The 22,980-nt window shown below is 55.4% G+C and overlaps 4 protein-coding genes across 4 annotated transcripts; 3 read left to right on the top strand and 1 right to left on the bottom strand.

The window, feature by feature from the left end:
* Positions 1-323: 323 nt before the first annotated feature.
* On the top strand, positions 324-3,653 carry LY79DRAFT_520474 (RNA recognition domain-containing protein; the record flags this gene model as incomplete). Its single annotated transcript, XM_060555244.1, has 1 exon — positions 324-3,653. One exon carries the CDS (start codon positions 324-326, stop codon positions 3,651-3,653), a length of 3,330 nt encoding a protein of 1,109 aa, XP_060411674.1.
* A 747-nt stretch (positions 3,654-4,400) lies between these two features.
* LY79DRAFT_671694 (helicase associated domain-containing protein) lies at positions 4,401-9,115 on the bottom strand (the record flags this gene model as incomplete). Its single annotated transcript, XM_060563944.1, has 5 exons — positions 4,401-4,640; positions 4,709-4,784; positions 4,855-7,554; positions 7,604-8,312; positions 8,368-9,115. The coding sequence occupies 5 exons, from the start codon at positions 9,113-9,115 to the stop codon at positions 4,401-4,403; spliced, it is 4,473 nt and encodes a 1,490-aa protein (XP_060411673.1).
* A 1,669-nt stretch (positions 9,116-10,784) lies between these two features.
* Positions 10,785-18,994, top strand: LY79DRAFT_520385 (armadillo-type protein; the record flags this gene model as incomplete). Its single annotated transcript, XM_060555233.1, has 3 exons — positions 10,785-10,926; positions 11,036-18,384; positions 18,449-18,994. 3 exons carry the CDS (start codon positions 10,785-10,787, stop codon positions 18,992-18,994), a joined length of 8,037 nt encoding a protein of 2,678 aa, XP_060411672.1.
* Positions 18,995-19,297: 303 nt separating this feature from the next.
* Positions 19,298-20,771, top strand: LY79DRAFT_581711 (ribosomal protein L19e; the record flags this gene model as incomplete). The annotated part of the gene is made up of 5 exons (XM_060560207.1): positions 19,298-19,345; positions 19,683-19,714; positions 19,957-20,226; positions 20,371-20,521; positions 20,613-20,771. 5 exons carry the CDS (start codon positions 19,298-19,300, stop codon positions 20,769-20,771), a joined length of 660 nt encoding a protein of 219 aa, XP_060411671.1.
* Between the last annotated feature and the right edge of the window lie 2,209 nt (positions 20,772-22,980).

Raw genomic sequence — 22,980 nt, 5'->3', positions numbered from 1 at the left:
TTTCTCTCTGCCTGTACCTTACCCGCCGACCGTCCAAGCTCTACTTTTCTTCAACAAAATCTCCACGTCTGCGTCCCCTCTGCCACCTACCACCCACCCTACACCACCACCGCTATCACCACTACCCTACCACCATCGCCATCTCCAATACAACCAAGAAAGAAAGAAAAAGGGAAGAAGAAACGACAAGACAAACACTATTCGACTGTACCCATCCACCTGCACACCACGTCAGGGCGCCGACATAAAAACGAAGACACACATTCACCTGACAACCACTCCTCCCATGGTTCGTCTGTTGACGACCCCACGATTTCTGCAAGATGGCGACCCTGCCGGTAGGGGAGGACAAATGGCTCGACTACGTCGCTGAGAACAGTCGGCACGCCAACGATCTGGAGAAGCGCGTTCACGTCATTGAGCTGTTCAAGCTTGCCGTCGAGGCCGAACCCAATAGCGTCCGCGTCTGGCGCGCATACTGTGACTACTTTTGGTCCCTCTACGTCGCTAGCCAGTCCTACGAGTCGGGATGGTCCGACGAGGAACGCCACATGGGCTGCGAGCTCTTTTCTCTCGACGCCGCCCTTAGCCTATGGCAACAGGCCTACGAAGCTATCCAATACCGCATCAGCGACAGTCACGAGTTGTGGGATCAGTGGATTTCTCTCGAGAGCGGCCTCCTCGCCCGCTCACGCACCGCCCAGGGCATCCGACGCATCACCTGCCTATACACCGACCGCCTGCAGGTTCCGCACGTCACCCGCGACAACACCGCGCAAGCTTTCTCCGAGTTTCTCTCGACCTATAATAAGGCTGCTTGGGAGGAGACGATGCAGAGCGTTACCGCCAACCCTAAATTGCAGGAGGCCAAGAAGCTGACGGAGGACCGCGACATGTTCGAGTTGAAGCTGAAGCAGGCCTCCCGCGACGGGAAAGACGACGTCTACCGCAACCTGCTCAAGGATTATCTCGAATGGGAGTGCGCCCAGAGCAAGCGAAGCAACAAGCAGGCCGAGGCCACTGGCGATCTCTGCCGAGGCCTCTATGCCAGGGCCCTGACGGGCGTGTTTGCCTTTGACGACACCATCTGGAACGAATACGTCCGCTTTCTATCTACGTCCGGCACATATGCGCAGTCGCCGCAAGGCATGGTGGACGTTTTGCGGCGGGCTGTCGACCACTGCCCCTGGTCGGGTGCAATCTGGTCGCGCTACATTCTCACGGCCGAAGACGCCAGGCTCCCTTTTAACGAAATTGAGCAGATAAAACACAAAGCCACTAGCAACCCCGAGCTCTACAAGAACGGTATGGCCGCACTTCTCGACATGTACGCTGCCTGGTGCGGGTTCCTCAAGCGCAAGGCCATGGACCTGAACGCTACCGATGAGGACGTTGATATTGCCGACATGGGACTGCGTGCTGCCCTCGAGTTTGTTGACCAGGCCAAACATCGTTACGGCGACAGCTACAGAGGAGACTCCAACTTTCGTCTGGAACGCATCTATATTCAGTACCTTACCGAGAAGAAACGCAATGTTGACGAGGCCAGGAGCGAATGGCACAAGCTGGCAGAGAAACAGTTGTACGCCGACAGCTACGACTTCTGGCTCAGCTACTACTTGTGGGAAATGATGATATTCGCTTCCAACGGCAAGGACCGCAGCCCTACGCCTTCCACTGCCGCCACCGGGTTGAGAGTCCCGTCGGTGGCCACGGCCGTGCTTGGACGAGCCATTAAGAGGAAGTCCTTGGACTGGCCGGAGAGAATCATTGACGTCTATGTGCAGCACTGTAATGACTACGAGCTCCCGAGCACGGTCCGTATCGCCATTGACACGGTTTACGAAACCCGTAAGGAAGTGGCCAAGCGGCGGGAGAGAGAGGCGGCGCAAGCTGCAGAGTACTACGCGGCCCAGGCTCAAGAAACACAAGCAGCCTATGCAGCTCAAACGGTAGATGACGACTCGTCGTCCAGCTCCAAACGGAAGCGGGAAGAGGAAGCTGATGTGGCCGATGTGACGTCCAGCAAGAGACCAAAAAGCGAAGCCGCGGAGACGGACACGGCGGCGCTCAAGCAGCAAAGTCTGAAAAGAGACCGAGAAAATACCTCGGTGCTGGTCGGCAACCTCCCTGCTGAGACAACCAAAACCAAGATACGGCAGTATTTCAAAGAGTATGGCCACATTGTCGACGTCACCGATCCGGCCATTGACCCCCAAGACAATACCAAGACAGTCATGGTCGAGTTCAAAACCCCAGAGGAGGCGCAGTCCGCACTCCTCAGAGACGGAAAATATTTTGGGACGGCCCAGATCAGCGTGCAGCCCGGCACGGATCTCACCGTCTATGTCACCAACTACCCGCCAACGGCGGACAAGACATACATCGGCGACCTGTTCAGGGACTGCGGAGAGATCCTGAGCATTAGGATGCCTAGTCTAAAGGGTAATGTTCGTCGGCGATTCAGCTACGTCACATTCCGCGACCGCTCTGCCTCTGCAAAAGCCGTACAGAAACACGGAACTGTGCTCGATGGAAAGTTCAAGCTGTTGGCCATGTACTCCGACCCAAGCCGTGCGAAGAAACGCGAAGGAGCGATAGAGGAAGGCCGCGAGCTGCATATTACAAACCTGGACCCTTTGGCCGTCGAGGACGACGTCGAAAAAGCCTTTTCAAAATACGGTACCGTCAAGCGCATCAGCATCCCGCGGAACAAGGCCGGTAGAGGTCACGGTGCGGCATACGTCGAGATGGAAACCAAGGAGCAGGCACAGACTGCTGCTTCTGAGCTCGACAAGGCCAAGCTGCGCAGCAGTATCATGACTGTACAGATCTCCACACCCAGCAACTTCAAGAGGACGGCGGTCGTCTCGAAAGAGGGCGCCTCTCCGGCGCCGAGTCGTGACGAGGAGGGGGATGAAACAATGGCAGGTAGCAACGGTGATGGCGACGGTCGTCGCCTGGCCGGACCCAACCGGGCTGAGATCGCTTCGCGGACCATCGCTCTCCTAGGTATCCCTGACACGGTCAACGATGCGCGGGTCAAGGACATTGTGGAAAAGGTTGGAGGTTTCAAGAGCCTCGTTCTGCAACCCAGTCATGGCGGCGCCAAGATCGAGTTCGAAGACGAGCCGAGTGCTGGCCGCGCAATGCTTCAACTCGATGGTTACGTCTTGGACGACCGGAAACTTCGAACGGGATCCGTTGAGGAGCTCAAGCATTCCAAGGGGGAGGTTCGCACAGAAAAGATTGTCTACGGTGTCGGCGGGAAGAAGCAGAGCGACAAACTCGCTGCTCCCAAGAACACAGGCAGTGGTAGCGTCTTTGTTCCGCCCTCCACGACCGTCAAGCGGCCGGTCTTGGGCAGTAAGGGTGGAGCCAAACGAGGATTGGGTTTCATGCCCAAGGCCGTGAGCGCGGGAGCAGCCGCAGCTTCACAAACGGTAGCTAAGGTCAATGGTGCCGTTGGAGGGGACACGGAGGCTCGGAAACCGATGAAGAGCAACGCCGACTTCAAGGCGCTGGTTCTGGGTGGTACTACAAATGCTACCACCCCTGCCGCCGCTACAACAGCAACAACAACAACTAATGCGTCCGAGGAAGAGGGTGTGGGAAGGCAAGGCAATGGCCAGGTTGGGCATAACCATCACTAATTACGGCGTTTATGGGAAATGGGAAAGATGAGAGTATCTTGCTGCGTTTGTTTGATTTTACTACGGTCCTGGCACACATTCCTCAACACCAGCATTTGGAGGGTGATTAATACCAATGGTCCAGCTCTCTGCCACGTCTTTCTTCATCTCGATTTGTTGCGGCTATCGCAGTCAAGCACCTCCAGTGTGGACCAACCATGTAATTGTTACGATGCCTACTCGTGCATAGTCTAATGTGCAGGTGAATAGTGTTCCCCAACCTCTTTGGCCTGCCTCTGAACCTCTTTGAGAATGCATGTGCGCGTCTGTTTGCATTGCCACTCTTTCCATTCGTGCAATACAAAGGGCAAATCCAGGTTCTAGAGCGTCACAATCAACGGCCCCTGACTCAAGCTGGAGTGCGTTTCCTGCTCCTCTTTCTATCCATTGCGCAAAACACCATTGAAAGCTTTGCCTTGTGTTCCAGTTGACTCTGTTCACTGGCCGCCCTCGCCTCTCGCAATTCTATAGACGCTTTCTCTTCTGCTGGTTTATACCCGTTCTTGAACTCTTTCGTCTGCTCTAGTTCCGAGGGGCTTGGTTTGTGTTCTATCAAAGTCTTCGCTGCAGCGCAGTTTGCCAGAGTACAAGCTGCCAGCATGTGAAGTCCCACCACGCGCCATAAGGTTGGCACCCAGGGTGGTCATTCCCTGGCCTGTCCATCAACGCCAACAAACCTTTGGGATCCTCACCTGCCGTACACACGACCTATGCCTTGCTAACGGTCGTGTTGCTATTGTCCTTGTTCGCCTCTTGGGAGAAGATCTTTTGCCAGATTGCCAGCCACCGCTCGTGCTGTGCTGTCGGCAGCTTGCCTGGCTGCTTGAAAGAGCGGGTAAGGAGCTCTCGAAGCCTGGTGCGAAGGACCTTGATGACGAGCATCGTCTTCCAGTCGGGCAGGGCAAATCTGCAGCGGTTGCCGTCAAGGACAAGGACACCGGAAAACATCTGAGAAGCAACGTCAGCATTGCGCAATGTTGCCATTGGAGTACCAAGAATGGAGGGGGACAACTTACATCAGCTCGCACATCGCCGCACAGCAGAGCAATGGCAAAGGGGTCGGCAGCTGAAGTCTCGTGTGCGTGGTAAACACTTCTCATGGAAATTAGCGTCCTATTCAAGGCGTGCTGTGGGTATTTTACTCGACCAGGATGATACCTACCTCTTTGACTGCATGATGTGGTAGTAAGATAGCCACTTGAGCTCGTTGTGGCCCTTGTTAACAGAGGACGGGTGCAGGCTGATGGACTGGTTGTTGCCGACGTTGCGCAAACCCCGGCTTCCCGGGTTGTCGCGAACCAGCAACTTGGGGTAGAAACTCCACGCAATGACTGCCGTCGTGATGGCGTCGTTCTCGCTGTTGATACTCACGCGCTGAGGGATATCGAAAAAGGTCTGATGGCGTCTTCCTCTCGAGTTGGCGCCATACCGCAACCGGTTGAGGGCTCTCCTCTCGTCATCAGTTAGCAAGAGAAACCCTGAGTCTGCTACCGAAACTAGGAGTTGGCCCTTGAGGTCTTCGATGTTGGCCAGTGTCTGCTGGCTAAGGAAGTTCTTTCGACAAAACTGAAAGTCCTTGCCGCCGGATGCGCTGGTCGACTGGCACACGCGCTTCCATGAGAGATACGCGTTGTACACAGTCAACAGATCCGAGTCGCCTCTACGGAAACCCTTGCGCACAAGGTCGGCCTGCGCCCGCTGTCCAAACGGTGCAGTGAAGGGCGACTTGGATGAGAGGATGGCCGCTACGGTGATGGCCATATCCAAGCACTTGAAGATTGCACCCATCAGGATCAACTTGCCCAGGAACACGTCCAAAGGCAGTCTGGCAAGTTGATTGCCAAGCGGCGTTAGATCCTCGGCAGGGGTCAGAGCCCGGACGTCAATGAGCGCATCTACGGCGCGGCGGATGTTCTTGGCCGAAGGGGGGTCCAATGCCTCGCTCAGTGTCTCTTCGATGCCGCCGATCTTACAAATCTTGACTCGGATGGCCAGATCTTGGAGTGAGAGACGCAACATTTCGGGAGTCTGCTGGTCGCTCATGATGGTGTCGTGCCTGTGCTTCGTAAACAAGTGGAAGCAAAGTCCCTCCTGGACACGTCCAGCACGTCCGCGACGCTGCTTGGCGTTGGCGCGGGAGATGAAGGTGTCGATGAGTCGGGAAAGCTGTCTTCGTTCGTCGAATCTCATTTCGCGATGCTTACCCGTGTCGATGACGCAAGTCACGTCCGGGATGGTGATGCCAGTCTCCGCAATGTTGGTCGCCAACACGATCTTCCGCATCCCGGGGGGCGGAACCAGAAAAGCGGCCTCCTGATCCTCAGTTGCGATGGTTGAATGGAGAGGATAAATAAGCCAATCGCGCGCAAAGGAAGGATCTCCGGAAAGGAGGTCGTTGAGAGTTCGAATCTCGGCGATACCGGGCAAAAACACCAGAATCGCTTTGCTGTACGCCACGTACTCGGAATCGGAAGCGATCTTGGCAATCAGCTGGACGATCAAGTCAAAGTCAATCCGGTACTCATCCATTTGGGCCAGACTGTTCCTAGTCTTGGCGGAATAGGCAGAAAGGTCGGCCCCAGCAATAGACTTGGGCCTTTCGACTTCCGTCTCGACCACATCGTCGTCGAGATCAACCATCTTTTCCTGAGAGGCCTGGCCGACGGTGTAGCCGGTTGCTTCGATGGCATCCTCCAAGTAGCGGACCTGAACAGGGAACGTCCGACCAGGGACCGTCAGAACTGGTGCTCCGCCAAGGTACTTGGAGAACCGCTCGGCATCAACCGTGGCTGACATGAGCACCACCTTCAAATCCTTGCGTCTCAACATGAGCTTCTTCAGAATGATGAGCAGGAAATCACTGTCGATGGACCTCTCATGAACCTCGTCGAGAACCAAATGTGTTACCTCTCGCAGGTCGTTGGAGCCTTCCAGCATTCTCATGACGATGCCCGTGGTTGCAAATACCAGGCGCGTCTCTCGGGAGGTATTGGCCTCAAGGCGGATAGAGTATCCCACCAGAGACCTAGAAGTTCCCAAATCGCCTCGGCCCTCCCCAAGCTCTTCGCTGACTCTGCGGGCCAAAGAAATGGCTGAGATTCGGCGCGGCTCAGTGCAGTAGATCTTGCACGGCTTGCCCTGGGTCAGTTGATGCTCGAGCAGAAAAGCTGGTACCTGAGTGCTTTTTCCGCACCCAGTCTCTCCGCACACAATCACGACTTGTTCTCTGTCAACAGCGTCCGTGACCTGCTGCTTGAAGTTCCACATGGGAAGCTGCATGCGACCCTGGAGCATAGCCTGGTATCTGGGAGAGTTGGTCTTCTGGGCCCAAATGTTCTGGTAGTACTCGGGGCCGCCAGAGAGTCGCTTGGCAGCCTCCTGAGACGATTCGTCTCCCTTTTCGTTTTGGTTGCGCGCTGTACCCCTCCCTTTGAAAGCGCTTTGAAGGATAACGCCGTCCTCAAGCTCCTGATCCTGTCTCTGACGCACAAGAGCCCGCAGCTCTCGAATCGCCTCCCGATCCTTTGCGTCAAGCTGGCTCTTTCGGGCCTCTGCCAGTTCATCCCATAGATCACGCCAGGCAACGGGAAGTCTCATCCCGACCTTTTCTTCCTTGGCCGAGGTGCCAAAGATGTGGAACAAAGCCCAAGTCGCAACGTAAGCTTCCGACTGTTTACTGTCGGGGGTGGCAACGGTCTTCATGGTGAAGTTGAAGAGGGATGGATAGGTCCCTACTTCCACGCTGTCGTCCTGAGACGGCGGCGGTGTCTCCTGAGACCTGGACCATGAGATGGAGACAGCATGACGATTGGCGAACGGTACTTCGGAGATGAGGCGATATGTAACCTTAACGGCAGGGTCTCTGGAGTCAGGTTAGCAGGAGGACTGGATATAGTATATCAATGACTAACCTCGCTCTGCAAGCCTCTTCCAACGCTCGCATGGGACTGACGCCTGTCCATTTTCCAAAGTCCCGGATCGTTATTTTGACGCCGTCTGCGCCGTTCAACACGGTGCTTGATTTGCCTGCGGCATCGACCTCGGTGACAGGCAGATTGGCGAATAGATCACTGAGACCGCCATCCTCGTCGTCCTCGCCCTGCGCAAGAATCTCGGCGGCAATGCGTTCAGCCTCGTCGTTGATGTCCCCATCAGAAGAAGCGACTGGCTCCTCTGTCTTCCTTTCTGCCTCTTTCTGAGCCTCTTCAAGCGACTTCTGCTTTCTGGCGGCTGCAATCTCCTTCTCCAAGGCCACCTTCTGTGTCCTCCACTGCTGCTCGGCAGCGAACTTGTCGAACAAGACATCCTTGTCGATTCTGTCAATCTTTGCGCGAAGCTTGTCCAGTGCTTCCGCCCCTTCATCTGATCCAGGGTCCCCGTTCCTTTGCTTCTTCTTGCCTTGCTGGCTTCTCTCGAGTTCGAACAGCTTGGCCTTCGTTTCGAGGTAGACTGGGACCAGGTCGTCCGGCTCAATGTCACTGTCGCAAGTCACGACAGCCTTCTTCTTGGAAGTAGCAGAACCACCGTTTTTGGACCTTTGTCCGCCCTTTTGGCGACCGCCGGGCTCAGAGGCCCTGGGGGTGGTTGCCCCCGAGGGCAGAGGACTCTCCGCCGGGGTGTCTAAAAGGGCAACAGTTTAGCTTCGGCTGTCACGGCACAAACGTCTCGGTCTCACCTAATTGTCTGGTTCCCTGTTTGCCTCGACCTTCATAGTCAGGCAACTCATCGCTCGGGCACTCCCTCGCCATCCAGTCGAGGGCTTCCTCGAGACCCCAGAGGCTGTCTTTGGCGGTTGATGGTATATTGGGCGCGATGTCAAGGATGTGGCGCATGACGGCCTGCACACGCTCTTCAGGAAAGCCCACGCCAGTGAGGGTCTGCTGCAGAGTCCAAAGCTTAATGATCATGTCCTCCTCCGGTAACAGCTTGCCGCTGACAGCAGTCTCGGTGGAGACGCTCGAGGAGGCGAAACGACTCTCGGCCTGGATCAGGTCAAGAACTTGGTCCATAAGCTCCTGAGTCAGCCATTTCCTGGAGTTGACAGTGTCGGCTTGACTCCTGAGCAGGCGGCGATCGGTCTCGAGCCTCGTGCGCTGGCGTTGAGCATCTCGCTTAGTCTTTGGGGCATACTTTTCAACCAAGAGTTGCAACTCAGATTCGTCCAGCTGCTTCTCGAATTCCTCCGGGGTCAGCTCGGCCTTGGTAGCCTTGTCACCGGCACCGGCAGACGCAGACTGAGGGCCGGAGGGCGGGGCATCCTGGTTCGAAACGGTGTTTGGCGCGGCGGTGGCGGAGCGGGCAGCGGCGCCATTATCGGGGCCCTCAGCGGGCTCGGTCCGAGGCTTGGAAGATGCGACAGATGTGGTGGCGAAGCCTCTGGCCGGGTTGGCGGCGGGCTTCTTCTTCTTCTTAGCCCCGGCCATGGCTTGGTTGGGGTGTTGTGTGGTAACGACGACGCGGATGAGAAAGAAGAGGAAAATTAGGCGCGGACGGTAAGGTCAAAGACAAATGTGTGAGCGTATCGAGTCGAAGACTCTCGTGGATTCAAAGGCGAGGCAAGCTCTTGATAAACGAGGGTGACTGACGAACAAGACAAGTGAACAGAGAAGGGCCGGAAACAAGGCAGAAGAATGTAGTGCACTGGTCGGTTGACGCGGGAGGGACAGAAATGGGAGCCGAGCCGAGAGGCAAAAGGCGGAGACGGGGGCAGAAAATGAATGGCTCAGGGAGCAGGCGGCGGAAGTTGTGTGCCCCGTATTATTACGCCTGTGGTTGAATGAGCGAGCGATATGGGAATGAATAAGAGCCGGGCGGGTGAGCAAAGGCCTTTTGACTCGGAACAAAACAGAAGGGAGCAAGAGTGAGAGAGTGATAGGCGATGAGAGTGAGTAGTGTATTGTACGTGTAAGGCAGGGTGGGTGGGTGGTGGCAACGGAGGAGTGATGAGAGTGAGGTGAGTGAGTGAAGTGAGCCCAGTGGTGCGGTACTTTGCTCAGTGAGTGTGATGTCAACAGTGGGCTCAGCTCTCCGGCTTGTGTAGTTGGTACGTAGTTAGTGTATTCGCACTCCCAGAGGTTTGTTATGATGATGCTTCGGTACCTGACTCAAAGCGTCTCGAGGGAAGCAAGTGAGTGAAGACGAGGGTCGACAATGACATTTCATAAACCCTACAGGCGCCTACCTAGACCTACCTACCTAGAAACCTAGGGTATCTAAGGCAGTACCTAGGTAACTAGGTAGTTAGACCTTGCTATCTACCAACCTACCTATCTCTCTCATCGTTGGGCAGTGTTTTATGTGGTCCTTAGAAAAAAGAAATAAGCAAGGGAAAGAGTCCTCCGAGTAAGACCGGCACGGCAACGGGCCAAGGGCTCGAGTCGAAGACTGTTTGCCTGTACTACATAGGTAGGTACCTAGGAATGAATACCTCGATCTTGTACATTACTTACTGCAGTAGGTAGGTAGACACATACCTCACTTGGGTACGGATACTGTAACGCAGTGTCCAGTGAGTGAATCAATAGTGGTGCCCCGCCTCGAAGAACCTGTGCCTGACCTGACCGCCTTCCTTTTGAGGAGGGCTTCAACCCCTCCAAAGCACGACCCCGGGCCACAACCCTAGTGCTCGAAGTACCTTTGGCCCAGACAAAAGTACCTAGGTACCGCTCAGCACGACTGATAGGTAGACAGCTGTGCTGGCCCCGGCAGAAAACAAAAGGGGAAGAAAAAAAAAAGCCACCCCAAAAGGTGCAAACACTACCTACAGGCCGACGCATCCCCCCTCCCGGTGGAAGTACCCAGCAAGTGACCCAACGCTGTCTTGCATGCCTGCGCAGCCTCAAACTCCATCAACATCTACTTCAGGGTACCCTTCCAAGGTAACACCTACCTGACTTATCCGCAGCAAACTGTGCGAACGGCGACTACACTACGCACGATTCTTCGTCTTGGCCCCGGCCCCAACATCAACATAAACCGTCTCGCCTCTAGCCACGAACTGTATACGACGCCCTCTTCTCCCCCGTTCGTCGACCGCACAGCTGGCCGACCTGCCCCTGATGCTATCTTCTGCCCGCCTCCAATCCCGCCACAATGACTGAAGTCGTCGCCAATGGCTCTAGCTCTGGCCCTGTCGCTCTCGATTTCGCAACCACCAGATCAGCCTTGACTTCGTCTTCCACCGCCACGAGAATAGCCCACCTGCGCATACTCGAGGATAGGATATCCACTACCGGTATGAATCTCTCTCCCTCTCTGTGTCGCTTCTGCAGCTGCGGCCGCGGCGCACAAACAGTCCCTGCCTCTTTTGCCCTGGGTGCTAACCCCGTTACCATTCGCCGCAGACACCGACCCAGCCTGGGTTCGCAGACTCGTCCAGCTGCTCTTCTGGACGCACGCCTTCTACACCGACCGGCCTTCCCGGCTCGCTGTTCAAAAATGCCTGTCTGCCCTCCTGGCCAAGGGCCTCGAACCCCAAGTCCTCTCAGCCTTCGTCGCCGCTCTGCGTGCAGAGTCGCAGAAACCAGGAATCGCCGCTAGCAATGCCTTCGTCCTGGTCGAATGGTGTGGTCTGCTTATGCAGCACCTTGGAAACACACCCGAATGGGATAAGCTGGCTTCTCAGATTCTTCTGAGCGACGCTGATGCTATGGACAAGTGCCTGCAGCCCGTCGCCAAGGGCGGCATGGCTCATTCCGGCATCATCGTCACTCGCAGGGGGCTGCGCAAACTCTTTTCTACTCATCCGAAGCCCGACAAGGCCCTCGAGGACGCCGTGCAGCTGTTAACGACTAAGTCCACTCAGCCGTCGGCCAAGAATGCTCCTCTTCTCGGTATTATTGCTGGCGTCAGCTCAAGAACACCTGCCGTCAAGGTGGCCCTCGAGTCGCAAAAGTCTCAGTACTTCACCTTTTACACCAGAGAAATCATTGGTTCGCGGACAGCTCTGCCCGACCACGTGGCGTCAGGTCTGCAGGATTTCTTCCGCGACTTCGTCTCTCTCGACGAGCTAACAAAGGAACTGGTTCCGCCCCTCGAGAAGGGCCTTCTGAGAGCCCCTGAAATCGTCCTTAGCGACGTCCTGATCCCCTTGGTTCGCTCCCTTCCCAAGGACTACGACCTCTCCCAGGTTCTGCTGGGCAACTTGCTCAAGCCCATCCTTTCTAACGTCAAGTCAAGCAACGCCGTTACCCGTACTGGTGCTGTCAAGGCCTTCGCCGTCCTGGCTGCCCGGAGCCGCGACGAAAAGGCCCTGGAAAAGGCCTCGGAAGAGATTGTTGGGCCCATCAAAGGCGGAAAGCTGGCATCGGCTGACCATAGGATTCTCCATTGTGAGATGCTCGAGTCCATCCCCCTCTCCAAGACCATTGCCGAGAAGATTGCGACTGCATTGGCGGCTGTCTCGGCCAAGGAAGGAAACGAGGCTGCCCTCACTGTTGAGACATTGGCGCTTGCGAGATCCACTGCCTATCTGGTACAGAACGACGTTGAAGTAGCCAAGCCCATCGTGGACGCATGCGTCAAGGGCATCTCTGACAAGAAGTTCCCAACCCGCCGTGTCTGGCTCCTGCGTGTCGGAGAGATATTCAACTTGGCTGCTGACTCTGGGGATCTCTCGTCAGCCGCAATTAAGTTTGCCGATGCTGTTCTGCCCAAGCTTCTAGATACTTACAATGAGGTTGTCGCCAATCCCTTGATTGCTGCTCAAAACAACCTAACGGTCGGTGCCTTTATTGTAACCACCCTCACCTCTTTGTCGCAGCAAAGCAACGTGTCCTCGACTGTCAAGTCAGCACTCGCCAAGGTCTCTATCTCGGGCCAGTGTCTCGCACTCGAGCCCAAGCCTTCCTTCCTGCTGAACCCTCGTATCTACGGCAAGATCACTGTAGATGACGAACTCGTTTGGTTCTGCCGGGCCCTCTGCGCCGCCGCAGAGCACCTGACGGAGAAAACCCCCAAGCCTGTCACCGTCGCCTGGGCTGAAGCCTTCATTTATGCCATCGTTGCTTCGGTAGCCACGCCCAAGGTTCGACAGATCGCAACGGACGGTCTGTCTCGTATGTACGCCACCAGACCGAGCCTTGTTTCCCAGGCCGTCATTGACGGCGTTTGGCACTGGCTCGAGGCCCTGGAAACCGGTGACAAGGACAGCGCGGCAGTCCTGTCCAAGACGGACAAGACGAACCTCCACTTGGTCCTTCGTGCGATTTGCATCAACCCCAAGGGCCTGCGTGACAAGGAACAGCGCGCTGTTCAAGAATTCGTGGATAAGCAGCTGTGCTCGTTGCTTGTTCTCGCTCGGCAGGAGCTAGTGCCTCGTGCCAGCTGGATCGAACTCTGCTTGCGAGTAGAGAGAGATCCAGGAGAGTTGGCCCGTCAAACTGAGGGCGACTTACTCCAGGAAATCGCGGATAGGACCTCGATCGACCAAAAATCGCCTCTTGTGAAGCAGGCTGCCTACAACGCCGCCGCTGAGCTGGCTTTCGTGGCTCCCGAGTCCATAACGAGCAAGATCGTCGACATTATCCGAAATGATCTAGAGCCTGAGGAGCTGCGCACCATCGGTCCCGTGGAGGCTGCCATTTTCCGAACCCCTGAAGGAACCGCTTTCGTTGATGTCCTTGCGAAAAAGGCACAGACAACGGTGCCTGACAAGAACAACAAGGACTACGACATTTTGAAGTGGGAAGCCGAGTTGAGGTCGCAGTTGGCCCAGAAGAAGGGTCAACAGAAGAAGCTCACGGCTGAGGAGGCAGCCAAGGTCAATGCCCAGCTCAAGAAGGAGGCTGGTATTCGAGAGCAAGTTCGTCGCATCGAGGCAAGATTGCTGCGCGGCATTGGCATTATTCGAAGTCTCGCAACTGGCCCTCCAACCGAATCCTCCCTCTGGATGGGACCCGCCGTCAAAGCACTCCTGGACGTCATCGATGCTGGTGCTAGCCTTCTCACAGGCGATGCTGCACCGCTTGCCTTCCTGGCTTGCTCGGACCGAATCACCAGTCGTCTGGGTCCTATGCGACCCTTCGTCGGGGTGGCGACCCTGCGTGCTCGAGACGTCACTGCGCTACCCGAGGAATATAAACAGGAGCCCGTCGATGTGCTCGTGACGAGGGTGCTCTATCGGCTGCGCTTTGCCGGAGAGCAGCGTCCTTTCGACACCGTGTCTCTCATCTACGTTCTTCCCTTGGTCTTCACTGTTCTTGAGAGCGGGGGCTTTGGGCCCTCCTCAGATGACCGAGATGTACAGCTTGTCCTTGCTATCGAGTTCCTTTCATTCCATACGAATATTTGCGAAGACCCGGCAACCCCTCGACTGGAAGTCATGTCTTCACTCGTCTCGTCCATGGAACGGTACACTCAGCATTACAAGCTTATCAAGGACTGCTTTGCCGACATGTGTAGGTGTGTCGCACCCAACATGACTCTTGAGGAAATCGCGTCTTTGGCCAAGGGGGCTATCGTTTCCCAGGTCAGCGTGAGAACTGCAGTATTGCTAGCCATCAGCTCAGAAGTCGACATGAGCGAACTTGATTTTTCTGATGAGATCTGGCTGGCATGCCATGACGACGTCGAGGAGAACGTTGAGCTTGGCCGCGAGATCTGGGAGGAGAGCGGCTTCTCTTTATCCGAACAGGTTCCTGCCAAGATGCTCCCTTACTTGGACAGCGTTGATGGCCAGCTCCGAAGGGCTGCGGCTCGATCCCTGGCCGAGGCCTGCAGTGCGCACAAATCCACCCTCGAGCCAACCCTGGAGTCTCTTAAGTCTTCTTACACCGAGCTTGCCAAGCCTCGCGTTCCTCAGTTGGACGAGTACGGCATGCCCAAGAAGACCAACCTGGCGGATCCATGGGAGTCGCGGCACGGCATCGCATCCGCTTTCAGGGAGCTGGCCCCCCACATGGCAAAGCAGCAGCTCGATCCTTTCTTTGAGTTCCTCATCGAGAACGGACCTCTGGGCGACCAGAACGCAAATGTCCGCAGTGAGATGCTGGACGCGGCTATTCGAGCTATTGATTTTCATGGCAAGAGCATGGTTGACAAGCTGATGAAGGTGTTTGAGCGCACACTCGAGGGATCCGACAAGAACACGGAGGCCTCGGACCGTGTCAATGAAGCTGTCATCGTCATGTATGGCGCGCTCGCCCGCCATCTAAACCCGGGCGACTCCAAGCTGCCTGTCGTCATTGATCGCCTGCTGGCGACCTTGAGCACCCCCTCGGAGACTGTGCAGTACGCCATTGCCGACTGTCTGCCGCCGTTGGTGCAAGCCTACGGAGACAAATCGTCAAAGTATTTCGCTCAGGTCCTCGAGACACTGCTGACATCCAAGAATTATGCCGAGCAGCGAGGTGCCGCCTACGGTCTGGCCGGACTCGTGCAAGGCCGTGGCATTTCATCGCTCAAGGATCAGCGTATCATGATGACGCTTAGGGGAGCCATCGAGAACAAGAAGGAAGCAAACCAAAGAGAAGCATCGCTGATTGCATATGAGCTTCTCTCCACCATCCTTGGCCGTCTCTTCGAGCCATACGTCATTCAGATTGTCCCGCAGCTGCTTACTGGGTTTGGCGATAGCAATGCCAACGTCAGAGACTCGTGCCTCGCGGCGGCAAAGGCCTGCTTTGGCAAGCTGAGCTCATACGGTGTAAAGAAGATTCTCCCCACCCTGCTGAACGGTCTGGACGACGATCAGTGGCGCAGTAAGAAGGGAGCCTGCGACCTTCTGGGAGCCATGGCTTATCTGGATCCCAACCAGCTGGCCCAGAGTCTACCGGATATCATTCCCCCTCTTACAGGTGTCCTCAACGACAGCCACAAGGAGGTTCGCTCCGCCGCCAACAAGAGTTTGAAGCGGTTCGGCGAGGTTATTAGCAACCCCGAAATCAAGGGCCTCGTCGACATCCTGCTCAAGGCGCTTAGCGACCCTACCAAGTACACGGATGACGCCTTGGATGCCCTGATCAAGGTTCAGTTCGTGCACTACCTAGATGCACCCTCTTTGGCCCTGGTCACCAGAATCCTACAGCGCGGCTTGGGTGACCGTTCCAACACCAAGCGCAAAGCAGCACAGGTCATTGGCAGTCTGGCCCATCTCACTGAACGCAAAGACCTTGTTTCGCACTTGCCAATCCTCGTTGCAGGGCTCAAGCTGGCCATTGTCGATCCGGTTCCAACGACTCGTGCTACGGCTTCCAGGGCCCTGGGATCGCTGGTGGAGAAACTGGGAGAAGATGCGCTGCCGGATCTTATCCCAGGGCTCATGCAAACACTCAAGGCAGACAACGGCGCTGGAGACCGCCTCGGCTCTGCACAGGCTCTCAGCGAGGTGCTCGCAGGCTTGGGCACCGCCAGACTCGAAGAGACTCTCCCAACCATTCTGCAAAACGTCGAATCCACAAAGCCGGCGGTTCGCGAGGGCTTCATGTCCCTCTTCATTTTCCTTCCCGTCTGCTTTGGCAACAGCTTTGCAAACTATTTGGGCAGAATCATCCCGCCCATTCTGTCCGGTCTTGCCGACGATGTCGAATCCATTCGTGAGACCGCCCTCCGTGCCGGTCGTCTGCTTGTCAAGAACTTTGCCGTCCGTGCTGTAGATTTGCTGCTGCCCGAGCTTGAGCGTGGCTTGGCCGATGACAGTTACCGCATCCGACTCAGTTCAGTCGAGCTCGTCGGCGACCTTCTCTTCAACCTTACGGGTATCACCGGCAAGACAGAGGACGGAGAGGAGGACGAGGAGAGCGCCCGAGAAGCCGGTGCTTCCCTTCGCGAAGTCCTTGGCGAAGAGAAGAGGAACAAGATCCTGTCGGCCCTCTACGTCTGTCGATGCGATACTGCCAATGCGGTCCGGTCTGCTGCCGTTGCCGTATGGAAGGCTTTGGTCTCAAGCCCTCGCATCCTCAAGGAGCTGGTGCCGACTCTTACTCAACTCATCATCCGACGCCTTGGCAGCTCCAACATGGAGCACAAGGTCATTGCCAGCAACGCTCTCGGCGAGCTGATCCGCAAGGCAGGGGATGGCGTCCTGTCAACTCTGCTGCCGACGCTCGAGGAGGGATTGCAGACATCCACAGACACAGACGCGAAGCAGGGTATCTGCCTTGCCCTCAAGGAGCTCATTGCGTCGGCATCAGAAGAGGCCCTCGAGGACCACGAGAAGACCCTTATCTCAGTCGTCAGGACAGCTCTTACCGATTCGGATGCGGATGTCAGAGAGGCTGCCGCAGAAGCGTTCGACTCACTTCAACAGATTCTGGGCAAGAAAGCGGTGGACCAAGTGCTCCCGTATCTACTCAACCTCCTTCGCTCCGACGAGAACGCCGACAACGCCTTGTCGGCCCTTCTCACACTCCTCACCGAGACAACCCGCTCCAACATTATCCTCCCCAACCTTATCCCCACGCTCATTACCCCTCCCATCTCTGCCTTCAATGCCAAGGCTTTGGCGTCCTTGTCGAGGGTGGCCGGTGCTGCTATGAACCGCCGGCTGCCGAATATCATCACCTCCCTGATGGACAACATAATCAACTGCGAAGACGATGTTTTGAGAGAGGACCTCGAGAAGTCATTCGATACTGTCATTCTGTCCATTGACGAGTACGACGGACTAAACACAGTCATGAATGTTCTACTCCAACTCACAAAGCATGACGACCACCGTAGGCGCGCTGCCACTGCCCGCCACCTGTGCAAATTCTTTGCCGCCGGCGACGTGGACTACTCGCGGTACAACCAGGACATCGTCCGGTCTCTTCTCATCTCTTTTGATGACAGAGACACAGACGTCGTCAAGGGAGCCTGGGCTGCGCTCAGCGAGTTCACGAAGAAGCTCAAGAAGGAGGAAATGGAGGGCTTGGTTGTCTCGACCAGACAAATCCTGCAACAGGTTGGCGTTCCCGGCGCAAACCTGCCTGGTTTCGAGCTTCCCAAGGGCATCAACGCCATCCTGCCGATTTTCCTTCAGGGCCTCATGAACGGTACTCCGGACCAGAGAACACAGGCAGCTCTGGCCATCTCCGACATCGTCGACCGGACAAGCGAGGCTTCACTGAAGCCATTTGTCACACAAATTACTGGTCCACTCATTCGTGTCGTTTCCGAGAGGTCTACTGACGTCAAGTCTGCCATTTTGTTGACTCTCAACAACCTATTGGAGAAGATGCCTGCGGCTCTGAAGCCGTTCTTGCCCCAGCTTCAGCGCACATTCGCCAAGTCACTTGCCGACCCGTCAAGCGAGGTTCTCAGAGCGCGTGCGGCCAAGGCCTTGGGCACCCTCATCAAGTACACACCGCGTATCGACCCCCTGATCGCCGAGCTCGTGACGGGCTCCAAAACTTCGGACCCCGGAGTCAAGACAGCCATGCTCAGCGCGCTTTACGAGGTCATCAGCAAAGCCGGCGCGAACATGGGCGAGGCCTCGCGGGCCGCGGTCTTGGGTCTCATTGACATGGATACTGACGAGAGGGACGACGCCATGACCATCACGAATGCCAAGCTGCTCGGAGCGCTGATTAAGAACGTGCCCGAGGAGGCTGCCAACGGACTGCTCAAGAACCGTGTGGTGACCAGTCACTGGAGCCACTCCTCAGCGCTTGCGCTGAACGCTGTTCTCGTCGAGTCACCACAGAGTCTCCTGGAGAGCCCTCTAGTGGACGACTTGCCCGACATCCTCGGCCAGGGCATGTCGAACAAAAACGTAAGTACTGCCGTTTCGGTGTAGAAGCAAGGGTCACACGCACACAGCTAACATGGGCACGCAGCCATATATCGCCGACAATGTCATCCTGGCCACGGGCAAATTCCTCCTTTCAGAGTCACCCAAGAGTTTTGAAACAAACAAGAAGCTATTTGAAGCACTCGCCAACGTCATTCAACCAGGAAACTCGGTCGACTCCCGCCGACTGGCCTTGGTCATTGTCCGGACCTTGAGCCGCGTAAACATGGACATGGTGAGGCCGCACGTTGCTGCGCTTGCGGGCCCCATCTTTGCCAGTGTCAGAGACCCGGTTATCCCTGTCAAGCTGGCGGCGGAAGCTGCCTTTGTAGCCCTCTTCAACGTGGTCGAAGACGAGACGAGAGTCTTTGACAAGTACGTCGAAAGCGCCAACCTGCCACCAAACACCAAGAGGAGCATGCAGGATTACTTCAAGCGCGTGGCGATGCGCCTTGGTGCGCAGGCGCGCGAGCGGAAAGAGGCAGAGGGCGGCCAGGGAGGCCTGGGTCTGTCAAACGACGAAGCTGAGGACGAGAAGGAGATTTGGAGCGTGGGCAAGGTTGATGTGGGCGAGGACGTGTTTGGCAAGTAGATGTATGTCTGGGAAGTTGATTTGAGTTTACAAAAGTTTGACATGAATTCTGTCTTTTGAGGCCGAAATATTAACCAGTGAGGTGATGCTTTGCTGCTACCTACCTACCTAGGTACATATGAAAGAAAGACGAATATATACATGAAGAGGAAGACGATTGGAGCATGGGTCTTTACGCCCCAAGCACCACCCCCTTCTCATTTCTGCCTCTTCTTCCCTGGAGGGGGGTATGGTGAAGTACGTCAATTGCGATCTTATGCCGACAATATTGTCGCCCATAACGCTCAGTGAGCCAACCATTGAATGTCATTGGGTATGTCGTTTTTCTGGACCTCACCTAGACCTCACCTAGTAATAGGTGTCGGACTGGAGCAAAGCAGAGATGGCTTCAGCGAGATGCTTGCTACGAAGGCCAACGGAAGAACTTCAGAGACCTAGGTACCTACACTACCTACCTTACCGGGTACAAGTGCACAGGCCTCAAGTACCCAAAAGGGCCTGTGTCGCCTCAGTCACGTGGTCTACAGACGCCAAAAGGTGTTTTGATTTTTTTCCCGGGCTCGCTTACCCATCGCCCCACTTCGCCCACAACTGAAGGAAACCCCGAGTTTGCTCACACTTCACCTTTCTGAAAATTGGCCTCCTGTCCACCCCTCTCGAAATTTCAACACCTCGACTCCCCCGGTAGGTACGACCATCGACTAGCACAGCATTCAAGATGTAAGTTATCACGATCCGAACACCAGACCACATCCCATACCGATCCCAATGCGATTTGCGTCGTTTTCTCTGCGCCCGGCACGCCGACTTGATGGGCGCCACGACCCCTAGGTGCACGCGGAGAGGGGGGCAAGCCAAACGAAAACTCAACGGCGGCGTTTGGCGTTGGAAGAAGGAAACGGCCGATGGCCACTTTTCTACTTGATGGGAAACAATGGCTGATACGAGTGCTTCCTCTGCAGGGTCAATCTGCGAACTCAGAAGCGCCTGGCCGCGTCGGTCATTGGCTGCGGCCAGCGCAAGATCTGGCTCGACCCCAACGAGGTCAACGAGATCTCCAACGCCAACTCTCGCCAGACCATCCGCAAGCTCGTCTCCGATGGCCTCATCATCCGCAAGCCCGTTACCATGCACTCGAGATCCCGCGCTCGCGAGCTGAACCTCGCCCGCCGCATCGGTCGTCACCGTGGCTTCGGTAAGCGCAAGGGTACCGCTGAGGCTCGCATGCCCAGGTTCGTCAACGCCGATCACGATGGTCGGCTTGTCATTCAGGGTTTTCTTGCGTGCTCCGAAGGACATGCCGACAAGCAAACCCTCGATTGACAGGCCGACCTGATAATCACACTGGAAACACGTCGTGCTGACTCCCGATGAAGCCAAGTCCTCTGGATGCGCCGCCTCCGTGTCCTCCGCCGCCTCCTGGTCAAGTACCGTGCCTCCGGCAAGATCGACAAGCACCTGTACCACGAGCTTTACCACTCCAGCAAGGGTAACGCCTTCAAGCACAAGCGTGCTCTCGTTGAGCACGTAAGTCATACCCCCCTTGACTTGTGGCCGCTGCAGGAGCAGCAGCGTGAGCATGGAGTAGAGTGGTGGACTGACGCGAGGGTTTCTACAGATTCACCGTGCCAAGGCCGAGAAGGCCCGCGAGAAGGCCCTCAAGGACGAGATGGACGCCAAGCGTGCGAAGACCAAGGCCGCTCGCGAGCGCAAGTTGGAGAGAGTGGCGGCGAAGAGGAACGCCCTGATGGGCGAGGGCGAGGAGGAGGCCAAATAGATGATCACGATCGATCTCGGTCCTTAGGCGGCTGCATTCGGAGTCATCGGGTTGGGTCTTCTTTTTTTACGTCCTACTGTCCCTATTGTCGCAGCAGGGCTTTGGCATGTAGCATTGAAAAATGGAAATCGATGACATGGCAAATTACGGGCACGAAAAATGAGCAGCAGCAATTCTTACACGGTTCTTTCTTCGTTCATCATGACCAAGTTTTCTAAATGTACGACGATTTCATGGTAATGTCCGTGGATAGGTAACCCGCACACAGCACCAGCAGCAGCAGGAGACCTTTCTTTTCTTTCCTTAATTTTTTTTTTCTTTCGAACTGTTGATATTCTAACGGCGCTGGGACAAGGACGGCAGTTACAGGTGGTGATTGATTGTAAGCGTCATGCATTGCTTTTCGGCACCCGTATAGACTAGGCACTGCGAATTTGTCTGTCACATGTCGAGCTGCCTCTGGTTGGAATCCAACAATCATGAGTCTAGGATGATCGTCTTAATTATCATCATTTTGCCCCTTGTGTGATGGCACGATCCTGACATTCGGGTTGGATCAGGACGAGCCGGGAGGCACGCAAGAAAGGTCTGTTTCTTAGCTCATCTCTTGTGGCCGAAGGACCGAGCCACAAACTTGGAGCCACACCCACGGACTAAGAGTGACGAACCGGGTGGCTGTAGAGAAAACAGTTGTTTGACACACGCACAGCATTCGCACTCATCTGAAGCGTCATTCACCAATATTATGTCGTAAGATACCATGACACTTGCCCGGTTCTCTCATCGTCTCGACTTGGATTGACCATATCGACCAGCCTACGGTACTCTCCCACTACTTGAAAGAAGCCGGAATAATTACATTATCGCTTTGTAATGGTTCCGCTCCCATGGGACGAAGATGAAAAGAGAAATGAAGAAAACACAACCACGGATTGGATCAGATTGTTTCAAATTGTCCCTCTAAGGTGGTGAGGTGTGCCAGAACATATCATCATGCACCCGCCGAAGCGGAAGAGCTGATAATGAGAAGAAAGCGTGCTCGTCATCTCCAATTTAGTTGTGTAAAGAAGAGAAGAAGAGGAAAAGAAGGGAGAATTTGACCACGACGCGGCCTTGAAAAAGGACTCTGCTCGGGCGGTGGTGGAGCTGCGGGAGCATGCCGAGGGCGAGGGTCCGTGCACTAGCACCTGAGGCAGCCACTTTACGACTTATCGTCTTAGGTAATCAAGACGGCCAGCTGTGTATCCAAACATTCTTGGATAATACTATGGTACCAGGCCGAAATAAAATACCCCTATTAGGTATCTTACTCTGACACTCACCACCCTACTTATTTCAGTAGCGGGCATTACAGTACTGTTTACTAGCCTAGCCAGCTGGACTGTGTGGCGATATTACATAACTGGGGTATTTTATCCCCCCCTGCCACCCTGTACGTCAAAACGATAAGACGATAAGACAATAACATGGGGGCAGGACAGGCATCCTAGGAGGTAGGTAGGCAGGCACACTGGGTAGCGGTTAACAGGCAGACAGATTGCGGGTCAAACCTTAGCATCTCAGACTATCTCAAAGTACTGACCCACCTCCTCTTAAGTCACAAATTCTCCACACCACCAACTTCATCTACTAACTTCAAATCTTTAACTCCTAAGTCAACAAAAAGAGAAAAAAAGCTTTTTTATTAGTATAATCTATAGTATATATACTCTTGTTTAAGGGGAAGTCTCTAGGGGTAAATTTCTCTAAAAAGTTGATTTGTGCTATTATATTCTAGATGCACCTTAAGCTTATAGAGATATCTCTGTTTTCTTCTTTTTTCTGTAGGAAAAGGGTAAGCTGGTCTGTGCGTAGGTCTGTGCAGGATTAAGCGAGAGACTTCAAGAGGTACTTTGATGACTCAAGTGCTGCCCCGCAATCTGTCTGCCTGTTAACCGCTACCGCACACTGCCTACCTACCCACCTACCTACAGGTAGGTCGGAAGTTGAGCCGAGACCGCCGTTTACAGCGCGGCTAGAGCAGCTCGGTCGCTGCACCGCTCTGCTCTCTCGGGTCAGATTCCGCCAGCTAACAGCAACGATCCCCGACCCCCAGCTCTTTATGTACCGCGCCTCCCCTCCCCCACCACCACCGCCGGTACACGCCTGCCGCTTGTAGCTGGGGTAAGGTAATCCAAGGTACTCACTCAGTCTGTCCGTGGTTGTAAGC

Source organism: Colletotrichum navitas, assembly GCF_030913465.1.
Source record: "Colletotrichum navitas strain CBS 125086 chromosome Unknown LY79scaffold_53, whole genome shotgun sequence".
Lineage (NCBI taxonomy): Eukaryota > Fungi > Ascomycota > Sordariomycetes > Glomerellales > Glomerellaceae > Colletotrichum > Colletotrichum navitas.
This window is presented reverse-complemented; position numbering and strand designations above follow the sequence as displayed.